Raw genomic sequence first — 21,870 nt, 5'->3', positions numbered from 1 at the left:
AAAAACGTCATACTTACCTGCTTTGTGCAGTGGTTTTGCACAGAGCAGCTCTGATCCTCTTCTTTTCAGATTCCCGGTCGGTGCACCAGGCTCCTCCTCCCCCTCGAGCAGTGCCCCCAGAGTAAGCAGCTTGTCTTGGGGGCACCGCTGCGTGTCTCGCTCCTGAACTACTTCTCTATACGTTCATAAGACACACAGCCGTGGTTCGCCCCCTGCTCTCTCCGCATTGGTTCGTTGGTGTGATTGACAGCAGTGGGAGCCAATAGGCTCCTGCTGCTGTCTCAGCCAATGAGGAGGGAGAGTTATTAACTGGGACAGCTATCATGAACATTGCTGGATCGGCGGAAGCTCAGGTAAGCATTGGGGGGTTCAGACATATTTTTTACTACCTTCATGCAAAGAATACACGAAGGTAAAAAAAAATTTTAGCCCATGTTCACATTGGTCCGGTTTGACATTTCAAATCGCATGTCAAATCAGAGCCAATTGCCGGCACATGCACCATCTGAATCGGTGTGACGCCGACGTTGCAGACCGGCACTTATTCCCAAAAGTAGTTTCTGCACTACCTTTGGGGGGCAAATCCGATAGACATCTATGCAGGAACCCGCACAGATGTCTGAAATCGCCCCCGAAGTCAGACTGAAATGCCGGATTGAAATCGTGTGAGTTCAGCTGACCTAGCACAATTTCAAAACAGCCCCATTGTGAACTTGGGCTTAGAACCACTTTAAAGCTTGTATGAGGAGTTTTCATTCTCCTCTGACTGTCCTATGAGGCTGCATGACCCCTGAGCCTCTGTCTGGATAGTGCTGGCTGGCCCTGTGCTGATCACATGCACCCCTGAGAGTGATGTTATTGCGGCTCCGGCCACTCACACAGCCAGAGTCCACAAACCCGGAAAGAAGACCGGGTGAAGAGGTCATACTAGCATACTAGATATTGCCTTGCAGGTTGCAAAATAAAAAAAAAAAAAACACACAGTTTACGATTGCTTTAACATAATTTCCTATGGGTCGCGTTTTTTTGGAAAGGGTCAGCTTCAGTTCACACTGATGTGATGCGGGAAATGCCGCAAATCCTGTGTGTTTCCAGCACCGCATTGAAATTGCATGGCATCCATGCGATCTGTTGCGGGTGTCATTGTTAAATTAACAACACCCCGAAACAAAAAAAAAAAACGCAGCGCAATTGTCAGAATCTGATCACATGGGTGTGATTCAGATGTGGCACCATTTTGGTGTGGACGCGATTTGAGCCATACAAAATGAATGATTCAAATCGCACCGCACAGACATCACATGCAATTTGCACAGGATTGCGCCGCAATTCCTGTGCTAACAACAAGTGGTGTCCTGCACCACACAAGTGTGAACCCAGGGTCAGGGACTTTTTTTTTCCCAAGAGCAGGTTGCGTTTTTTGGTTCCCTAGACTTTAATGGAAACGCATCAAAAATCCGCTGCTTGCGTTTTTGATGCCGATTTGCTGGTTTCTCCCACATAACAGACACCTTTCAAAAATATGTCAAACTTGCGTGTGAGAAAAATGCATCAAGAGCAACCCGCATAGGTGTGAACTTAGCCTTAAGCCACTTTGGGGATGTCAAAACACACAGTTCATGCTAGACAACCAAAGAATTTACAGGGCCCGGAGGCTTTCTACCATAGGCTACTTTAAAAGAAATAAAGGGCCATATTCACAACTATCACTGAAGACTACAAGTCATCACTGAAGCCCAAAAAGGTGGCAATGCACGATATTAGAAACAAATGCCGGCCATACATGTGTCAAACTCTGAACGATTTTTAGTTAGAAAATCGCACCTTTTATCATTTTCCTTTATTGCTGTAGTTTAATGATTGTGCTATAGCTTCCCTTTATCCAGCCCCTTATGGCACTATTCCTCCCACTGACCCCAACAATGGGGCACTGTTCCTCCCACTGACACCAACGATGGGGCACTGTTCCTCCCACTGACACCAACGATGGGGCACTATTCCTCTCACTGACACCAATGATGAGGCACTATGCCTTCCACTGACACCAACGATGGGGCACTATTCCTCCCACTGTCACCAATGATGGGGCACTATTCCTCCCACTGACACCAACGATGGGGCACTATTCCTCTCACTGACACCAATGATAGGGCACTATTCCTCTCATTGACCCCAACGATGGGGCATTATTCCTCCGACTGACACCAACGATGGGGAACTATTCCTCCCACTAACAATAGGGCACTATTCCTCCCACTGACACCAATGATGGGGCTCTATTCCTCCGACTGATACCAACGATGGGGCTCTATTCCTCCCACTGACACCAACAATAGGGCACTATTCCTCCCACTGACACCAATGATGGGGCACGATTGATCCCACTGACACTAATGATGGGGAACTATTCCTCTCACTGACACCAATGATGGGGCATTTTTTACTCCCAGGGCATTTGTTACATACACTTGCCACAGCCCAGCCCCCCTAAAGTCTGAAGGACAGTAAACTGGCTCTTTCTTTGGAAAGTTTGAAGAGCCCTGCCCTAAACCCACAGATAAACCAAAGGAAGCCAAAAACCCTTATGAAGTGCAGTCCAAATAATTCCAACAGGGGAAAAAAATCCTTGCTTTTCCTCTGGGAAAAATTAGATATTTCCTGGATCAACGATAGCAAGTTAAACTTTTTAAACTCCAAAACACATCCAGGCCTGTTTTGACGTAATGTACAGTGCTGGCTAGAATTTTCTCCTGTGGAAGAGTATTTCACATTTTTCAGAAATCTTACTTAAGGACTCTTTATATTTTATATTGTAAAGCGCTGCATAAACTGCTGGCGCTATATATAAATCCTGTATAAAAATATTAATCATTTAAAACATTTATTTGCCCTAGCTCAGGGAGTTCCCTTGTCATTCACAATGACTATAAACTCTCATCCCCTTTAATTCCCTTGATTTTGTAGGAAGTCTGACAGGGAAACCATGGTCACAGATGGATGATTTTGTAATTGTGTGATCAAATTATTTACGTAGTCATGGCTTAACTCCTGACTTCTGGATGGTTAATCCTTTAATCTTCAGATAAACTCCTCTACATTGTTTTTACAGTTTAGCTGGGTAGAAAATGGGAACTGGTGGAGTGCTGCAAGTACTCAGAGCTATATAGTCTCTGGCCAACTGCAGCTTTCAATTGTAGTGGAGCAGGGGTGAAAGTGGTGCAGTAATCCTAACTTAAAGCGGAACTGCACTGCAACTGAGCACCACAAACCAAAACAAAGCTACTTAATTTATTTTATTATTCAAAGCAAACTCCTCCATCCATGTCTCCAGGCTTTATTTTGCTGACAAATCATTTTGAAAAACAACCCCGGCGTTTCTGGCTGTGGCCATCTTGAGTAAGGGCAGATGATTTATGTAGCATTTACTTTCTGAGAAATCCATCTGCCCTTAGCTCAGGCACATGCTGAGCCAAGAACCCCCCCCCCCCTCCCCACTCCTCTCCTGAAGACTCCTGGGATGTATAACATTATTTGCCTAGGCAATAAACAAGGAAATTACTAAAGAAACACAAAAAAAAAAAAAAAAAGTTTAGCACAAAAGTAAGTAAGATGTACCTTCCCATCTATTCACTAAAGCTAGCAGCTGAAGGATTAGAACTAGTCCATGTTCATTGAGAGAGTGAAGATCTGTCAGGATTGGCATACAGCAAGCATTTAGGTCTGAATATAGCTCAAGGCACATTCAGATGCATTTAAGATTACCAGCCACATCCCGATGAACCCTTCATTTAATGGAACGATGCTACGTTATGCTTCCTCTATCTCTTTGTGAAAAGATTCCAGTCTATTTTTACACGGTTATGTTTTCATTGCTACACCACATCAAATAAAAATGGGATTTTTGACTTACCGTAAAAAATCAATTTCTCTGATGTTCATTGACTAACACCACTTCAGATCCGCAAAACTGTTGGGTTATACTGCCCCCCTGCAGGAGTAGGACACTAGGCAGAAAAAAAAAAAAAGTCTGGCTACGACCATGGGCAGCCCCAGGGGGTATACTCCCTCTCTCTGCTATAGGCACTCAGTTTAGTTACAAAGAATTAAAACTCCACAGAGGGGAGGGTGCTGTGTCCCTCAATGAACATCAGAGATGGATTTTACGATAAGTCAAAAATCCCATTTTCTCTTTCATTTATTGACGGACACAGCTTCAGATCTACATAACCGTTGGGATGTCCCAAAGCAGTGTTAAACAAGAGGGGTGGAAACAGAAAAATAGATATTCCCAAGGCTAAATAGTAGCCAACAAGGCAACAGGAGCTCCACCAAGACAACTGGAGCCCACCTGAAAAATACAATACACCCTTGAAGAGGATCAGGTCCTCTCAACACCAGCCTGCAAAACCTTGCGGCCAAAAGAAGCAGCATCCGAAGATGCCAACACATGCACTTTGTGAAACTGTGCAGCGACGACCAAGTGGCCGCCTTGCAAACCTGCGTCACTGACGCCTGATGACGGAAAGCAATAGGCTCTGAGTAGAGTGCGCCTTAACAGGGAAAAGAGGAACCTGACCCTTGATGGAATAGGCCTGAATCACTTTCTGTCTGATCCATCTGGAAATGGCTGCAGAGGAAGCGGACAACCCTTTACAAAGCCCATCCCTGAGCACAAAGAGAGTCTGACTTCCTGAAAGACTCCATAGCTGCCGGGTAAACCCCAATTGCCCGGACCATCTCCACAGCTTGCAAGGCAATTTCCTTCAGATGTTTAGGCCTGGGTCACAGGGAAGGCAACACAATGTCTTCATTCAAATGAAAATGAGAGACAACCTTTGGAAGGGACGACAGACAGGTGCGAAGAACCAACTTATCGCTGTGAATCACCAGGTAAGGTGAACGACAGGATAACACCGCCAGTTCAAACACCCTGCATGCAGAGATGATAGTCACCAAAAGGGCCACCTTCTGGGACAGCGCTTTCTACAGCAGCACAGAGAAGCAGAGCAGCACAAGTTCTGTCCTCTGCTGCCGACTACTGAGACAAGAGGGGGTGCCACAGCTGCAGGAGAGGTGTGAGGGCCACAGGAAATGGCCTTGGGGGGGGGGGGCCGCATTCGGCCCGTGGGCCTTGTGTTTGACAACTGTGCGCTAGCAGAAGGAGATCATCCAAGTAGCCCAGTACCACAATCCCCCATTGGCCTAGCAAAGGTAGCGCCAGGGATAACACTTTTGTAAAGACCAGAGGAGCAGAGGAGAGACCAAAGGGTAACGCCTCAAACTGATAATGCTCCTTTCCCACGACAAAGCGGAAGAAGCACTGGCACAAGTTGGAATGCCACCACCATGCAAATGGGCTCCATTCTGAACTCCCGCACCCGCACCAAGCAGTTCAGCGCCTTGAAGTCCATGAACCGGGACTATCATCCCTTGATGTAACAGGTCTTGTACTGCCCCAAACAGACCCTGTAAGCTGTCCGGGGACAGGCGCAAGTTGGAAGGAAAGAATCTTGCCGGGGGACAAACTAGATCTTGTAGCTGGACCGAATTACTTTGTGGACCCACTTGTCTTGCGCCAGGGAAGTCCACGGATCCAGAAACCTGCGAAGACATCCCCCCACCTCCAATAAGGGAGAGGGTGCACCTTCATGCAGAAGAAAGGTACTCTTTCCCCCGTGAGACCTTTTATAATGTAATCCAGGGTAGCTCCAAACAGGCAATATCCTTGAAAGAGAAGAACAGTCAAAGCATTTTAGAAATCTGGTCAGCAGACCAGCATTTGAGCCAAAATACACGCCGAAGGACCCCTCCCGAAACAGAGCCAAGCCACTAGGGGAGCCGTATCCAGAGAGACCTCACAGATAAACTGCAGCCCCTTGACCAGCTGGTCCTTCAGCTCAGCAAAGGCGGTCAGAGTTAGCCCACTCGGTCAGTTTGTGACATCAGGGCAATGGTGAATACCGGCCTCAGTGCCGAACCAGCCGGAGTGTACATATTGCAGGCCACAGCCTCTGTCTTCCGGTCAGCCGAATCCTTAAAGGCCGGGGACTCTTCAACTGGAATTATGGTTGCCTTGTTCAATCTGGAAACTGGAGGGTCCACCACCGGTGGAACAGTCCACTTCTTAAGAAGGGACTCCTCATAGGGGTAACGCCTTGTAAAGCGCTTAGGGACCCCACGAGGATGCTTTTGTCGTCCCCACTCTTTAGCGATAATTATGTCAAGGCGGGGAAAGGAAACACCTTTGCTGCCCTGGATGGCTTGTGAATGCCAAAAAGGGAACCTGCACCTCTGTCGCAGCTGCATACTCCATCTTCAAGGTCTCACGCACAGATACAATCAGTGCTACAATCAGTGCTTCCACCAGCACTTTTTCGTGTGCGGTTACAGACATGGAGGAATCATCCTCACTATCAGAGGATTCCGGGCGTGTGGTTGCAGACCCAGCAGGGTGATCCACATCCGCGGCGGCCGAATCGGATTTAGCATCTGAAGAGGCGGGGGGCGCTTTCTGCTAGCCCGTCACCCCAAGACCACCTCCACCCAGGACATAAAAGGACTCCAGGACCGCCGTCAGTGCATTGATGGATGGTTGGGATCCGGAGGGCCCTGCAGCCTCAGAGAGGGGATCAGGTGGGAAGATGTGCTCCAAAGACTCCATGAGTCACCAAGGGGACCCCACAAAAAAAAGTGTAAAACACTGCAAGGGACAACCCCCACTGTGCTGGCAGCACCACCCGGTCGCCAGGCACAAGCACCAAGCGATCCTCAGCAGAGAGGGAGAGAACCCCACCAGACTCACCATCCAGCAGAAAAAGGCACCTACAGCCACCAGTATAATCTGCACTCCACCAGCAGCGATCAGGATGTGAAAGGATCCAGGAGTCAACACTAGGGGATGAGGAGGGGCTCCCACTGCCGAAATCGCCACCCACAGGGATCCACTGTCACGGCCGTTGCTATTTTCATTGGCAAATCACCGCAAAATGGTCGCCAGACTACACAAACATGGCCGTCGTGTATAGAAACACACAGGCTACAACAAAATGAAGGCACCACAAGGCTTACAAGGACCCAGGAGGGAACCCAGGCCTCAAGGACAGACCCAGGCAGGACGGGGGGCCCTGGTAGAAGCCCCCACCAGGTACAACCTCCCCCTTCCCGTGCACAGTCGATCATCCGGTCGCCAGTGGACCACCCCCCCGGCCCCCATCGCCAGCATGGCGCCCTGCCCACACCCCAGGATGTGGATCAGACCAACCAAACAGCCCCAACATATATGGAGGGGCGGTAGGATGGGGGGACAAATGGCAAGGGCGGGGTACCTGACGGGAAGGAGGGGAACCCGGTGGTCCGACCACCCAAAGGAGGGGCCCACATCCACCCCAAAGGGGGGGGGAGGGGGGGAACAGCTACTCACCATAGCAGGAACCAGGTGGGCACAGCTCCAGAAAGAACCCCTCTCCATCGCAATGGGAGGCTGTCGGCCAGGAGGAACGCTGCGACTCAGGCCGAGACCCGTTCATATGCAACCTCACAAGGCGTTTAACTCGCAGGCTAGCCCCCATCCAGTGGGGCTATGTCGCGGCCGACCTAGGGCGGGGTTGAAGTCTAAGCACGCTCGCTAGCCAGACTGGGGTGACCACTGGATCTAGATGATCCAGCCCGTCGCCCAGTTGATTGTAGATCTCACAGGAAAAATCCAGGAGAAAACATTTCTATCTAAAAAGAAAAAATTGGCAGAACCAAAGATCCCAGCAAGGAACTAGGTCCTTACTCCTGACTAGGCAGAAAAAAAAAAAAATGAGTGCCTATAGCAAAGAGAGGGAGTATACCTCCTGGGACTGCCCATGGGCCTAGCCAGACTTTATTTCTGCCTAGTGATCTACTCCTGTAGGGGGCAGTATAACCCAACAGTTATGAAGATCTGAAGTTGTGTCTGTCAATGGACGAAAGAAAAAAAAACAAATTTACAGTACAGCAGTCTCAGCAAGTTTCAGGCCCAGCAGATGCCCTGCCATCACCAATCCTGGCAAGAATTTTGCCCACCTTTTATGCTGCTACATTAACAGTCAACAGAAAGCATCATAGAAAAAAAAAAAAACAGCGACAGGTTTACTTTAGTAATGAACTACTATAGATCACACAGGAGGATCTTACCGGAATGTAGTAGACGTTCATTTTTGGTGCTTCGTTAGCAGTGAACAGCATTCCTGAGGACACAAACAGCAAAAGCCATAAAAACATGTTTATACAAACACTGGACACCTGACAGCTGTGCAGGGCTGATTCTGCAGACTGCCTGAAGAGAGGAGCATGGGAAAGGTCCATGTCACACAGTAAATCCGCTTCCACTGTCAGCAGGGGACACACCAACCAGGTAGAACCAAGATAGCAATATAAGACACACTTGCAACAACAAATGCATAAAAAAAGCAAAGGTAATCATATATGCATACGTGAGAAGGATAGTGATGCAGAAAACGTATAACTGTACACTTCCACACTACACAGCCCTGGCCAAAAGTTTTGAGAATGACAGAAATGTTAATTTTCACAAAGTCTGCTGGACAACGGCTGTGAAATTAATGGGGAGTAACGTCACCTATAGACGAAGATCTCAGCGTGGGATCGTGTTGGATTGGCTTAAAAAAAAAAAAATATAATATATATATATATATATATACACACACACACACACAGATTTTTTTTCTTTACAGGGCTAGACAGGTTAGTGTTAGATTGTGGAGGTCTATAGATGCAGGGATTTTAGTGTTAGGGTGGACTTCTACTTTAATCCCAAAAACAACATTTCCACTGCATTTCAGCCCTGCCACAAAAGGACCAGCTGACATCATGTCAGTAATTCTCTCATTAACACAGGTGTCAGTGTTGACGAGGACAAGGCTGGAAATCACTCTGTAATACTGATTGAACAGACTGGCAACTTTAAAAGGAGGGCGGTGCTTAAAATCATTGTTCTTCCTCTGTTAACCATGGTAACCTGCATTGAAACACGTGCAGTCATTGCTTTACACAAAAAGGGATTTACAGGCAAGGATATTGTGGCTACCAAGATTGCACCTAAGTCAATCATTTATCGGATCATTAAGAACTTCAAGGAAAGAGGTTCAATTGTGAAGGCAGCATCAGGGCATCCAAGAAAGTCCAGCCAGATCCCCCTGTACAATCAGAGGGTTGGAGAAGGGAAGTGACTCTGCCTATTCCCTGTAGAATCAGGGGGTTGGAGGAGGGAGGTGACACTGCATATTCCCTGTACAATCAAAGGGTTGGAGAAGGGAGGTGACACTGCATATTCCCTGTACAATCAAAGGGTTGGAGAAGGGAAGTGACACTGCTTATTCCCTGTACAATCAAAGGGTTGGAGAAGGGAGGTGACATTGCTAATTCCCTGTAGAATCAGGGGGTTGGAGACGATCGGTGACACTGCTTATTCCCTGTACAATGAAAGGGTTGGAGAAGGGAGGTGACACTGCTTATTCCCTGTAGAATCAGGGGGTTGGAGAAGGGAGGTGACACTGCTTATTCCCTGTACAATCAAAGGGTTGGAGAAGGGAGGTGACACTGCTTATTCCCTGTACAATCAAAGGGTTGGAGAAGGGAGATGACTCTGCTTATTCCCTGTACAATGAATCAAAGGGTTGGAGAAGGGAGGTGACACTGCTTATTCCCTGTACAATCACAGGGTTGGAGAAGGGAGGTGACACTGCTTATTCTCTGTAGAATCAGGGGGTTGGAGAAGGGAGGTGACACTGCTTATTCCCTGTACAATCAAAAGGGTTGGAGAAGGGAGGTGACACTGCATATTCCCTGTACAGTCAAAGGGTTGGAGAAGGGAGGGGAGTATGCTAATTCCCTGTACAATCAAAGGGTTGGAGAAGGGAGGTGACATTGCTAATTCCCTGTACAATGAAAGGGTTGGAGAAGGGAGGTGACATTGCTAATTCCCTGTACAATGAAAGGGTTGGAGAAGGGAGGTGACTCTGCTTATTCCCTGTACAGTCAAAGGGCTGGAGAAGGGAGGGGAGATTGCTAATTCCCTGTACAATCACAGAGTTGGAGAAGTGAGGTAACACTGCCATATTCCCTGTACAATCAGGGGGTTGGGAAGGGAGGGGACACTGTTCAATCAGTAGGTAAGGGCAGGGAGGTGACACTGCTCAGTCTTTGTCTAATCAGGGTGTTGAAGCAGTGAGATGACCACTATATTCCTGATCTGTGACAAAGAACACATAGCCATGCTTCTGGTTATACAGAGAGGCAGTGATGGACTATAATTACAAACATTTTGGCTGGTAAACATTTTGCACATATTACCAAAAGTATTGGGACACCTGCCTTTACACGCACATGAAATTTATTGGCATCCCAGTCTTAGTCGGTAGGGATCAATATTGAGTTGGCGCACCCTTTGCAGTTATAACAGCTTCAACTCTTTTGGTAAGGCTGTCCATAAGATTTCCAGAAGCACATTTGTAGGGTCAGGCACTGGTGTTCTATTGGGTTGAGGTCAGGACTCTGTGCAGGCAAGTCCCATTCCTCCACCCCAAACTCTTTCATCCATGTCTTTTTGGACCTTGTTAGTGCACTGGTGCGCAGTCATGTTGAAACAGTAAGGGCCAACCCCAAACTGTTCCCACAAAATTGGGAGCATGAAATTGTCCAAAATGTTATGGTATGCTTACGCCATAGGAGTTCCCTTCACTGGAACTAAGAGGCCAAGCCCAACCCCTGAAAAACAACCCCACACCATAATCCCCCCTCCACCAAATGATTTGGACCAGTGCACAAAGCATGGTCCATAAAGAAATGGATGAGCGAGTTTGGGGTGAAGGAACTTGATTGGCCTGCACAGAGTCCTGACCTCAAACCGACAGAACACCTTTGGGATGAATCAAACTGTGAGCCAGACCTTCTCTCCAACATCAGTGCCTGACCTCACAAATGCGCTTTTGGAAGAATGGTCCACTATTCCCATAGGCACACTCCTAAACCTTGTGGACAGCCTTCCCAGAAGAGTTGAAGTGTTTATAGCTGCAAAGGCAGGGCCAACTCAGTGTTGAACCCTACAGACTAAGACTGGGATGCCATTAACCACTTAAGCCCCGGAGGATTTTCCTGCTAAACGACCAGGGGGTATTTTGCGATTCGGCACTGCGTGACTTTAACGGACAATTGCGCGGTCATGCAACGCTGTACCTAAACAAATTCGACGTCCTTTTTTTCCCACAAACAGAGCTTTCTTTTGGTGGTATTTGATCACCTGTGAGATTTTTACTTTTTGCGCTATAAACAAAAAAAGAGCGTAAATTTTGCAAAAATAACAATATTTTTCACATTTTTTTATATGAAATTCCCCCCCAAAAAAATGTAAAAATCAAAATTTAACATTTTCGGCCAATTTGTTTTATCCTACCTATGTTTGGTAAAAAAAAAAAAAAAAAATCGCAAAAAGCGTATTTTTATTGGTTTGCGCAAAAGTTATCGCGTTTACTAACAAAGGGAAAGATTTTTGTCATTTTTGTTGTTTTTTTTTAACGCGTAATGGCGGCGATCTGCGATTTTTTTTGCGGTACTGCGACATTGCGGCGGACAGATCGGACCCTTGACTGAAATTTTTGACACTTTTGGGGTTACCAGTGACATTTCTACAGTAATCAGTGCTATATATATGCACTGTTACTGTAAAAATACACTGGTAGTGAAGGGGTTAACTTTATTTGGGAGGGAGGGGCTGTGTGTGTCCCTAGGGGCGTGCTTTCTACTGTGATTGGCTGTGGCTTGAGGTGAAAGGACACTGATCAACACATCTACATAGTAGATCTGTCTGATCAGTGTTTTAACACCGAGGAGAATGACAGGCAGCTTGTTTACACTAGCTGCCTGACTTTCTCCCTCTCCCCCGACGATCGCGGAGTGAGCGGCGGACATCGGGTCCGCCGGTCACACGCGCGGGGGGGGTCCGTGACCGCGCCTCCGGCGGCGCGCGCTCGCTCCCCAGACCCTCCCAGGCTAGTGACGTTAATTAACGTCACTCTGCCTGGCAGGGGCTGACCGCCGCAGTAAATTTACTTGCGGCGGTCGGCAAGCGGTTAAAGTTCATGTGCGTGTAAAGGCAGACGTCCCAATACTTTTGGTAATCTAGTGTGTATAAAATAAAAAAATCACTTTAAATAGGAAAGGTCTGCAAGCAACCAACCCCCTTGACTAATGTCATGGTGAGACTGAGGCTATCCACAATAAGATCTTACAATCCTCACATTCTAAAGGCCCGTACACACGTACCGATCGTCGGCATACAAACGTCGGTGGACGAAGGATCTGCCGATTGTACGCGTGTTAGTATGGTGCCTCCGACAGATGTCTGCGCACAATCCGCGGACAAAAGTCTTTCGTGCAAACATGAAAATATTTGTATGCCGACACCAGAACGGACGATTGTTCGCCTGTCAGTACACAATTCGGCCGACAGACCGCAGATTTGCAAGACTGGGCATGCTCAGAAAATAGAAAACACAGGGAAAGTTAACCATTACATGACATCACTTCTGCAGTCGGCGGACAAAATTCTTGTGCTGTCCTTGTGCTGTCTTTGCACTTTTCAGCAGACACCGACATCCCGGGGAGAAAAGAGGAACATTTGTAAGCCGACCATCGGTACGTGTGTACGGGGCTTTAGACGTAATCCTCAAATTACACAAAGACAAAAGGGCTGACATGATCTTTTTAAAAAATGGGAATCTGTTCCATCATGGCAACAAAATCTTCTCGGCAAGCCCCACAATACCATACATGGCGATATAAAGAGGCTCAAAATGATAACTATTGCTCAGGAAACTCAGCCTTGTATTATGGCTCATAGTTTAAAGTGATTGTCAAGTCTTGCGTTTTTTTTTGTTTTTTTTTAACATATTACAGTATACTTACCTCCTCTGTGCAGTTGGTTTTGCACAAAGCAGCCCAGATCCGCCTCATCTCCTGTCCCTCTTTGCTGCTCCTGGCCCATCTCTCCTGTCAAGTGCCCCCACAGCAAGCAGCTTGCTATGAGGGCACCCAAGCCGACCTGCAGCTCTGTGTGTCCATTCAGACACGGAGCTGCCGTTTGGCCCCACCCCTCTATCTCCTGATTGGCTAACTAACATTGACAGCGGTGGGAGCCAATGGCACTGCTGCTGTGTCACAGCCAATCAGGAGGGAGATTCCCAGACAGCCAAGGGTCTTGTGGACATCGCTGGATAGAGATGGAGCTCAGGTAAGTATTAGGGGGTGCTTGAGGGGCTGCTACACACAGGCAGCTTTTTATATCTTAATGCATAGAATGCATTAGGATAAAAAACCTTCTGCCTTTACAACTCCTTTAAGACAAACTCCCACTTTTTTTTAGTTTTAGATAGGGTGGAAATTGGTTAAAACATTTGTTTAGTGTTCACTTACAGTCTTTTGTGCAGATATCCCCTCGCTTGAGATCTGAAAAGGTAGTAATTTTAAATCTGAGTGGGGAAAATACTAATTAAGTAAAATGGGGAAAGGTAAAACTGGCTATACACACATTTAAAATATGGCCAATTCAGCTGGAACTGGCCGAATTTCAACAAGTGTGTACGGTCATCATTGCTCGACTTCTGTTGAAGGGACTTGCTGGACAAAACTATTGTTGAACAGCAGCTGCAGCCACTGATCTGTGTATTCTGACAGAGGTGAGCGAGTGCCACTAAAAGAATACAATGTTCTGCCTTGGAAAGATTCCTCCATCCACCTCCTTTGAGTGTATGGAAGAATCTGCCTGAATGTAAAACAATGAATTGTCTATATCCAGCTTTAGATTGTTACATGAATCGTCTATGTCTAGTTTTAGGATCTCAGATTGTCACAGTACCTTCCTGCCCCAGTGACAATCTATCATTCCTTGTGTTCCTATAGGGACAGGAGGTAAAGGGATATCTTCCCACTTGGGTCATGGACTACAGACCTTGTGAATAAACAACTGAGTTTTACAAACTAAAAATAAACGGTATGCTGGCAGAAGAATACGTTTATTCTTTGTTGAGGGCAAAGCTGTGACATGGACTGTATACTGACAAGAGATCCAATGAAAAGTATGCAGCCTGCAGAGAGAGAGGGGAGAGTGCAGCCTGTAGAGGGCGCCATGGTCAGACACAATTTAATTCTACTTATGCAAGACTTACCAGAATTAGGATACAGGCACACATCATTCACATCAGCCTCTGGTTCAATAGATGTAAAGATTTTGCCCTATGTGAAGGAAAATTTGGACATCAGTCATGAAAAGTTTTGACAAAGAGCCATGTGGCGTGGACAGTGATGCAAGGTCCATGCAGCAGCACATGCAGACACCAAATTCTGGCTTCAGAATGTGGTGTTTGTATAAACTGGATTTATAGTACATATATTTCTTAATAGAAAGCTGCCGTATTAAAAGGGCACGCATGGTAACCATCATACATAGACTTACATTGTCTTTATTCCACATTTTGATGATTCGGGAGTCCGCTGTTATGATCAGCTCTAGAGAATTATGAAACTGGATGGACTTGATGGGTAGTCCGTACTGGTGATCTTTCACAATCAGGGGGCGGTTGGAGCGGAGATCATAGAGCAGCACCTGGACAGAAGCAGGAAAAAAGATTCAAAATCAGACAGATTGTGTGATGTTGGCCATGCGCCTGCAAGCTGAAGGCGATGCGTTCCTTCTTCAGGCCACCAACGCATCACCTTGGCAACCCCCCTGCACCCAGAAGCGAACGTCACGTGAGGCTGTGTGGACACAACGCTGAACACGGGAGGTGCCATCATCCATAGGCCGCATCCTTGCCAGCCGTAGCCACCGAGACCATCCTGGCGGATCCCTATCCATAGGGGGACATGCACTACAGCGCGTTCCAATGTTTTAGTACACATTAATTTTTGGGAGTACCTTTATACCACTTACTTATAAATATCCAATGTGCTACACTCAGATGGCGCTTGGGTTTTCTCCCTATTCGATTGGATACAGGCACTGTTTGGACAACAATTTTCTGCCAAATTCCTTCTGTTCCTCAATCAAGGAATGTCAGGTGGGAGGCAGCCAGCAGAGCCACCTACTGAGCAAATTTAGGCCAGTTTCCAACTGGAAAGAAGTGATGTGCCCATATCTTGTTCTTTAATGTACTCATTCATAGATTATGCGCTGGACAGTCACCAACCCTATCCTTGCTGTTCTGATATATAATTGATGTACCTGGCTGCTGTTGATATTCCCTGTGCCTTCTGCTGCCTAAATACCCTCCCCCCCTGTACCTACAGGTCTTGTTCAATGTTTTATTGCGCTGCACAGTGGCTTGTCTTTTTGTCTGTGTGTTTTTATACCACCAAAATAACTTCAAAAATAAAATATGATAAAAAAATAAAAAAAAAAGTTTAGGCCAGTTAATCAGGAATCGGCTGAAAGTCACTCCAAGTATTGAAAGCCTAAGTCACTATACCCACTTTTCTTTTTTTGCATTCTCTATTGATAAGATTTTATATTTACAACGCAGAGATAAGGAAACAGATATAACAACCCATTGCATAGCATTTAGATCTGATAGAGAACAAATTACACTGGTAACCCGAGAAACATTCCATGTACTGTAAATTGTCAAAAAACGCAAACAGGAACAATTAGAAGGTGGAACAAAAACAGTTCAGTGCTCCTGAAGATTACCATTAGAGCGATGGATAGTAACGGGTGCTCAGGCTGGAATGTCCCCCATGCAGTAACCAAACAATAAAAAATCCGGCCACTCACTATACTTCTTTTGTTGCTCTTTATTGGTTACAGAACATAAATAAAGTGTAAAAAAGCCTAACGCTTTTTTGCCACTGCAGCCTTTCTCATAGGAGGAAGGGCTCTTTCACACGGGCGATCCGATCAGATCCGCCTGTCAGTTTTTTAGGCGGATCTGATCGGATCCTCCATGCAGCTCTATAGGGCAGCGGATGTCAGCGGAGACACCTCCGCTGACACCCGCTGCCATCCGCATCCGATCCTGTGCGTGAAATCTGGACAGATGGAAACCCTATTTTTCCATCCGTTCAGAGATCGGATGAGAGCGGACAGGCGGTCCGCTCTCATCCAATCCCCCATAGAGAGCAGCGGGAGCTGCGACACCTCCCTCTCCTCACTGCAAGCGGAGACGGAGCTGTCATCCGCTGGCTCAGCGGGGATCGGCGGATGGATCCCCGCTGAGAAGCATGGATCCGCCTACGGAGGCGGACCGCGTGAAAGAGCCCGAAGGCTGCAAGAGCTGAAATGTGTTAGCATTTTCTACACTGTATTTATGTTATGGAACCAATAAAGAGCAACAAAAGGAGTATAGTGAGTGGCCGGATTTTCTTCTGTTTTTAACAATACAGAGCAGGTTTTGAACATAAAAGTCAGGATTTCAAGAGGAAAAAAAAAAAACAAACAAATATTCTGTAACTTGTAACCTAAAAAGCGGTTTATCTTAGCCCCCATTCACACTGGGGCGACGCTACTTCGCACCGCGACCTCCGAGGTCGCGGTGCGAGCAGCGCGCCGCTACCTCGGAGCGGCCGCCACGGACTTCGTAACATTGAAGTCTATGGCGGTCACCTCCTGGTCGCCCCAAAGAAGCTCCGGACCCTTTTTCTGAGTCGGAGCGACTTGTGTCGCTCCTATCAGAACGGGTCCGCAGCTTCCCTATGGGAGGCGACCTGCGGCGACCTGTGAGGCGACCAGGTCGCCTCACAGGTCGCCCCAGTGTGAACGGGGGCTGTGTCTGCCTTCTTGGTTTATAATGCATGAAAAATGAGCTGACGTGGTCAGACGTATGTCAAAATTGTGAAAGAAGCAAAATCAGAAGCAGTCTTAGATGATCGCATACAGCAAATACCGTATACAGCTACTGGGCAAAATGGACAAATACTGTAGCTGTTGAATTTTAATAACAGGATACTTACCCATCCAGGGATCCAGCACTATTTTTACCCGAGCCAGCTCTTCAGCCATCTTCGGGTATAGGCGCCAGCATGTTTACTTTGGGAAGCCAGCTGCGACAGCTTGCGGCTTCACAGCCGGCTTCCTACTACGCATGTGCGAGACTAGCTGTGCTTTGTGAATGGTTCCACAGCTTTCTGGGGCCTTGGACATGTCCCAGAAGACTGTGGTGGAACCGAACTTCCACTCGGATCGCTGCGGCAATCTAAGCAGAAGTGGCAGCGCGTACCTGTAAAAAAATAAATAAATAATCCCCCACCCCCAAAGAAGAGAAGTGCCAAAACTTAAAGAGGAGGGGGAGGAGAAGGCAGACAAGCGGAACTTCCCCTTTTGGGTGAAGGTCCGCTTTAAGAAATAGGCAGATGTGTCAGGGAACCTTCAGGCTTAAAAATACATTTTTGTGCTCCTTAGAAGAGAGAAAATATTACATTTTTAGTTGGAGTTCACTTCAAAGCAAAGCATTGATCTTCCTTCCACTGCTGGAAATTCGTTTGAAAACCATAACTTCAGCTAGAAAATTAATTAACCACTCGCCGACCAGCCGCCGTACTTATACAGCGGCAGGTCGGCTCTGTCCCAACAAACAACGTACTTGTACATTGTTTCGCGGGACAGCTAGCGCGGGCACGTGCCGATTGGCCACGGGGGAGCCAACCAGCGGGTCCAGCTGCCCGTGGAGACAGAGCAGCGGTCTGCTGATGTAAACACGCCAGACCGCTGGTCTGTCAGTGATAAACACAGGCCTCCGTGCTCATCCAGCAAGTCCATCTCCCACAAAGTTAGAAAGCACCCCCTAGGGACACATTTAACCCTTTGATCACCCCTGGTGTTTACCCCTTCCCTGCCAGTGTCATTAATACAGTAACAGTGCATATTTTTAGCACTGATTACTGTAGGAATGTCACTGATCCCCCCAAAAGTGTCAAAAATGTCAGTTAGGTGTCCGATCTGTCCGCCGCAATGTCGCTGTTCCGCTAAAAAACGCTGATTGCTGTCATTACTAGTAAAAAAATTAAATGAAAATGACAAATCTTTCCCCTAGTTTTTAGAGGCGATAACTTTTGCGCAAACCAATCAAAATACACTAATTGGGATTTATTACCACAAATATGTAGCAGAATACATATTGGCCTAAAATTATGAAAAAATTAGATTTGTAAATTTCTTTTTTTATTAGGAATGTTTTTTGCATAAAGTAAAAAATAGTTTTTTTTTTTTCCTAGAATTGTCGCTCTTTTTTTGTTTACAGCACAAAAAATAAAAATCAAAGGTGATCAAATACCATCAAAAGAAAGCTCCATTTGTGGGGAAAAAAGGACATCAATTTTATTTGGTTACAGCATTGCACGACCACGCAATTGTCAGTTAAAGGAATGCAGTGCCGTATTGCAAAGAAAAGGCCTGGTCATTAAGGTAGTAAAATCTTCCGGTCCAGAAGTGGTTAAAGGAGTTGTAAAGTCAGAAGGTTTTTTAACTTAATGCATTCTATGAATTAAGATAAAAAAAACCTTCAGTGTGCAGCAGCCCCCCCCCCCTCCCCAATACTTACCTGAGGTCCCTCTCTATCCAGCGATGCCCACGTTTGTCTCAGCCTTCCAAGATTCTCCCTCCTGATTGGTGGAGACACAGCAGCGGCGCCATTGGCGGCTGCTGCTGTAATTAAAGTTGGCCAGCCAATCAGAATAGAGAGGAGGCGGGCCGGGTCAGGGCTCCATGTCTAAATAGGGAGCTGTGACTCGGCTCGGGTGCCCCCATAGCAAGCTTCTAGCTGTGGGAGCACTCACCAGGACGGAGGGGCCGGGATCACAGAAGAGGGACCCGAGAAGAGGAGGATCTGGGCTGCTCTGTGCAAATCCAAATGCACAGAGGTGGGAAGTATAACATGTTTGTTATTTTTAAAGAAAAAAAAAAAAAAAAAAAAAAAAAAAAAAAACTTTACAAAAATCGCTTTAAGGACTCAAATCAGGCACACACCTGTAGATTTCTCTCATCCAACCTTTCCCAATAAATAGTGCAAATAAAGGCATTTCCCCTGCCAACTATTGTAATTAGCAACTGGTGGGACCCGTGGCTGCTGAATACCCAAACTCTGACTACATCAGTTTAGATGCAGTCTACGTTTGGCCAACAATTTTCCCACCAGGCTCCTTTGACAAAAGTTGATTGAAAAATCGAATGTTGTAGAGCACAGGTGTCAAACATAGGCCATTTTATGTGCCCCTTGCACCTCTCCTGCAGCTGCTGTATCTCCCTCATCTTTGCCCTCCACCTTGTCTCAGCAGACGGCAGCAGAGAGGACAGAACTCCTCTGCAAGATCCTGTGCTTCCCCTGCAGCTGCAAAGAGGACCACCCCCCCCTCCCCAACTCCACAGTTGCCAGCAGAGGGGAGGACACAACTCCTCCTATAGATCCTGCAACTCTCTGTGCAGCCACAGCACTCCCTCCTCTTCGCCTGGTCTCAGCATTCAGCAGACTCCGGCAGCTGACTGCAGCCCTCCTCCAGACCCTGCAGTTGCTGCTTCCCAGCTCTGCTTCCAGCTTCTTCCCGGCAGCAGCACATGGTAAAGGGGATGCACTGTAATGTAGGGGAGGGTGGGGGCTCTTGACTTCTGATTGTAGTTGGCTACAGATAGAACTGGCCCTCTCAGGGTGACCATAATGGTGACGTGGCCCACGATGAAATGGAGTTTGACACCCCTGTTGTAGAGCAAGGTGGTGCCGACAGGACCACCCACAGCTTGAATCTTGGCCAAGCTCAGCAAGAATCAAAATTCTGACAGTGTATGGCCAGCTTTATTCAGTAAAGTTGTACAAAAGTAGTGATAAGGAGCAAAGGCGGTAATCTATAGCAACAAAATAAGATTTCATTGGCTAATACAAAAAATTCCACAATCTAAATATGAAAAAGCTGCTATACTGCAGCAGAAAAGCACAAAAACAGTACAGCGAGACAATATAAGAAAACTAAAAATTACAGGAAGACATTTCCTCCTAACCACTAATGATGACTTGCTGGTGTCACCACGCTAAGTTCATAAACGTTTAAATACTATTGGACAGTGGAGTTTTACAGTGCACTGTTCATAGTGCTTAGGGCACAGAATTCTGTGAGTTTATCATAGATTTTCTTGAATGAACAATGTCACACTTCTGGGGATTGGCTCTTTGAGCTCTAGCTTCCATTATATAGGATAAAAGGCTGAAGGTTATATTCTACCATAAGAAAATTCCTGTGAAAGCTTTAGATTTAGAGCATATGACCTTTGTACCAAGGCACCTTGCAGGGCTGTCTACCTACGGTGCATCCGGTTCCTGCATTTTCATGCACCTGGGAGGAACAAGGAGCAGCATCCAGCCGCACTACCTGAAGCCTGTCAAAGTCTATGGCAGGCTGCGGCTAGATGGGGCTGAACGCTCTACCTAGTGGTACACAAGTTTAAAGGCCTATGAGTTCAGGACAATATCTCTTATTACAGATATGTCGATTAATAAGGACCTACTTATTCCCAGGAGCTGAAGAAACCTAAGCAGGCTAGATTTAGAACTAGTACACGATATCCTTGCTCTGCTTTTCATTTTATAAACTAATCAGGAATTAGATTAGTGGAGGAAGACAGTGTGTTCTTTCAATAACTAATCAATTTCCTGTGAAATGTTTTATATTTTCTGGTGAACTCTGCTCACTGGATGTTCTTGGAGAAACCACCCCCTCATCTTAATTGTGAACGACTACAAAGTCGACTGTGTCATTAAAAGAAACATATGAGGCAAGCACTACAAAGTGCCTAACATATGATTAGCGCCAAAACTTTTTTTGTTTTTTTCTCATCTTGGATATAGTATGGAATGGTGAAAATCCAGGTTTTTTTTTTTTTTTTTTGCTTGTATAACAGTGTAAATTTGCTGTCCCCTCAAAATAACTCCACACAGTCCTCAATGTCTAAACCACTGGCAACAAAAGTGAGTACACCCCTAAGTGAAAATGTCCAAATTGGGCCCAATTAGCCATTTTCCCTCCCCGGTGTCATGTGACTCATTAGTGTTACAAGGTCTCAGGTATGAATGGGGAGCAGGTGTGTTAAATTTGGTGTTATCGCTCCCACTCTCTCATACTGGTCACTAGAAGTTCAACATGGCACCTCATGGCAAAGAACTCTCTGAGGATCTGGAAAAAAAAGAATTATTGCTCTACATAGAGATGGCCTAGGCTATATGAAGATTGCCAAGACCCAGAAACTGAGCTGCAGCACAGTGGCCAAGACCATACAGCAGTTTACCAGGACAGGTTCAACTCAGAACAGGCCTCGCCATGGTCGACCAAAGAGGATGAATGCACATGCTCAGCGTCGTATCCAGAGGTTGTCTTTGGGAAACAGACATATGAGTGCTGCCAGCATTGCTGCGGAAGTTGAAAGGGTGGGGGTCAGCCAGTCAGTGCTTAGACCATATGCCGCACACTGAATCAAACTGGTCTGCATGGCTGTCGTCCCAGAAGGAAGCCTCTTCTAAAGATGATGCACAAGAAAGCTTGCAAACAGTTTGCTGAAGACAAGCAGACTAAGGATATGGATTACTAGAACAATGTCCTGTGGTCTGATGAAACCAAGATAAACGTATTTGGTTCAGATGGTGTCAAGCGTGTGTAGCAGCAACCAGGTGAGGAGTACAAAGACAAGTGCGTCTTGCCTACAGTCAAGCATGGTGGTGGGAGTGTCATGGTCTGGGGCTGCATGAGTGCTGCAGGTACAGTTCATTGAGGGAACCATGAATGCCAACATGTACTGTGAAATACTGAAGCAGAGCATGATCCACTCCCTTTGGAGACTGGGCCGCAGGGCAGTATTCC

At 46.6% G+C, this 21,870-nt stretch overlaps 1 protein-coding gene across 1 annotated transcript in view; it reads right to left on the bottom strand.

The window, feature by feature from the left end:
- Nucleotides 1–21,870, bottom strand: part of NOL10 (nucleolar protein 10) — a 156,913-nt gene that overhangs the window by 102,912 nt on the left and 32,131 nt on the right. Inside the window, exons 11-13 of the mRNA XM_082249167.1 lie at nucleotides 14,495–14,644; nucleotides 14,208–14,274; nucleotides 8,161–8,213 (exon numbers count right to left, since the gene is read on the bottom strand). Coding sequence (XP_082105293.1) covers nucleotides 8,161–8,213; nucleotides 14,208–14,274; nucleotides 14,495–14,644 — 270 coding nt within the window. The remainder of the gene's footprint in view (nucleotides 1–8,160; nucleotides 8,214–14,207; nucleotides 14,275–14,494; nucleotides 14,645–21,870) is intronic.

Source organism: Pelophylax lessonae (genome assembly GCF_965119305.1).
Source record: "Pelophylax lessonae genome assembly, chromosome: 3".
Classification (NCBI taxonomy): domain Eukaryota; kingdom Metazoa; phylum Chordata; class Amphibia; order Anura; family Ranidae; genus Pelophylax; species Pelophylax lessonae.
This window is presented reverse-complemented; position numbering and strand designations above follow the sequence as displayed.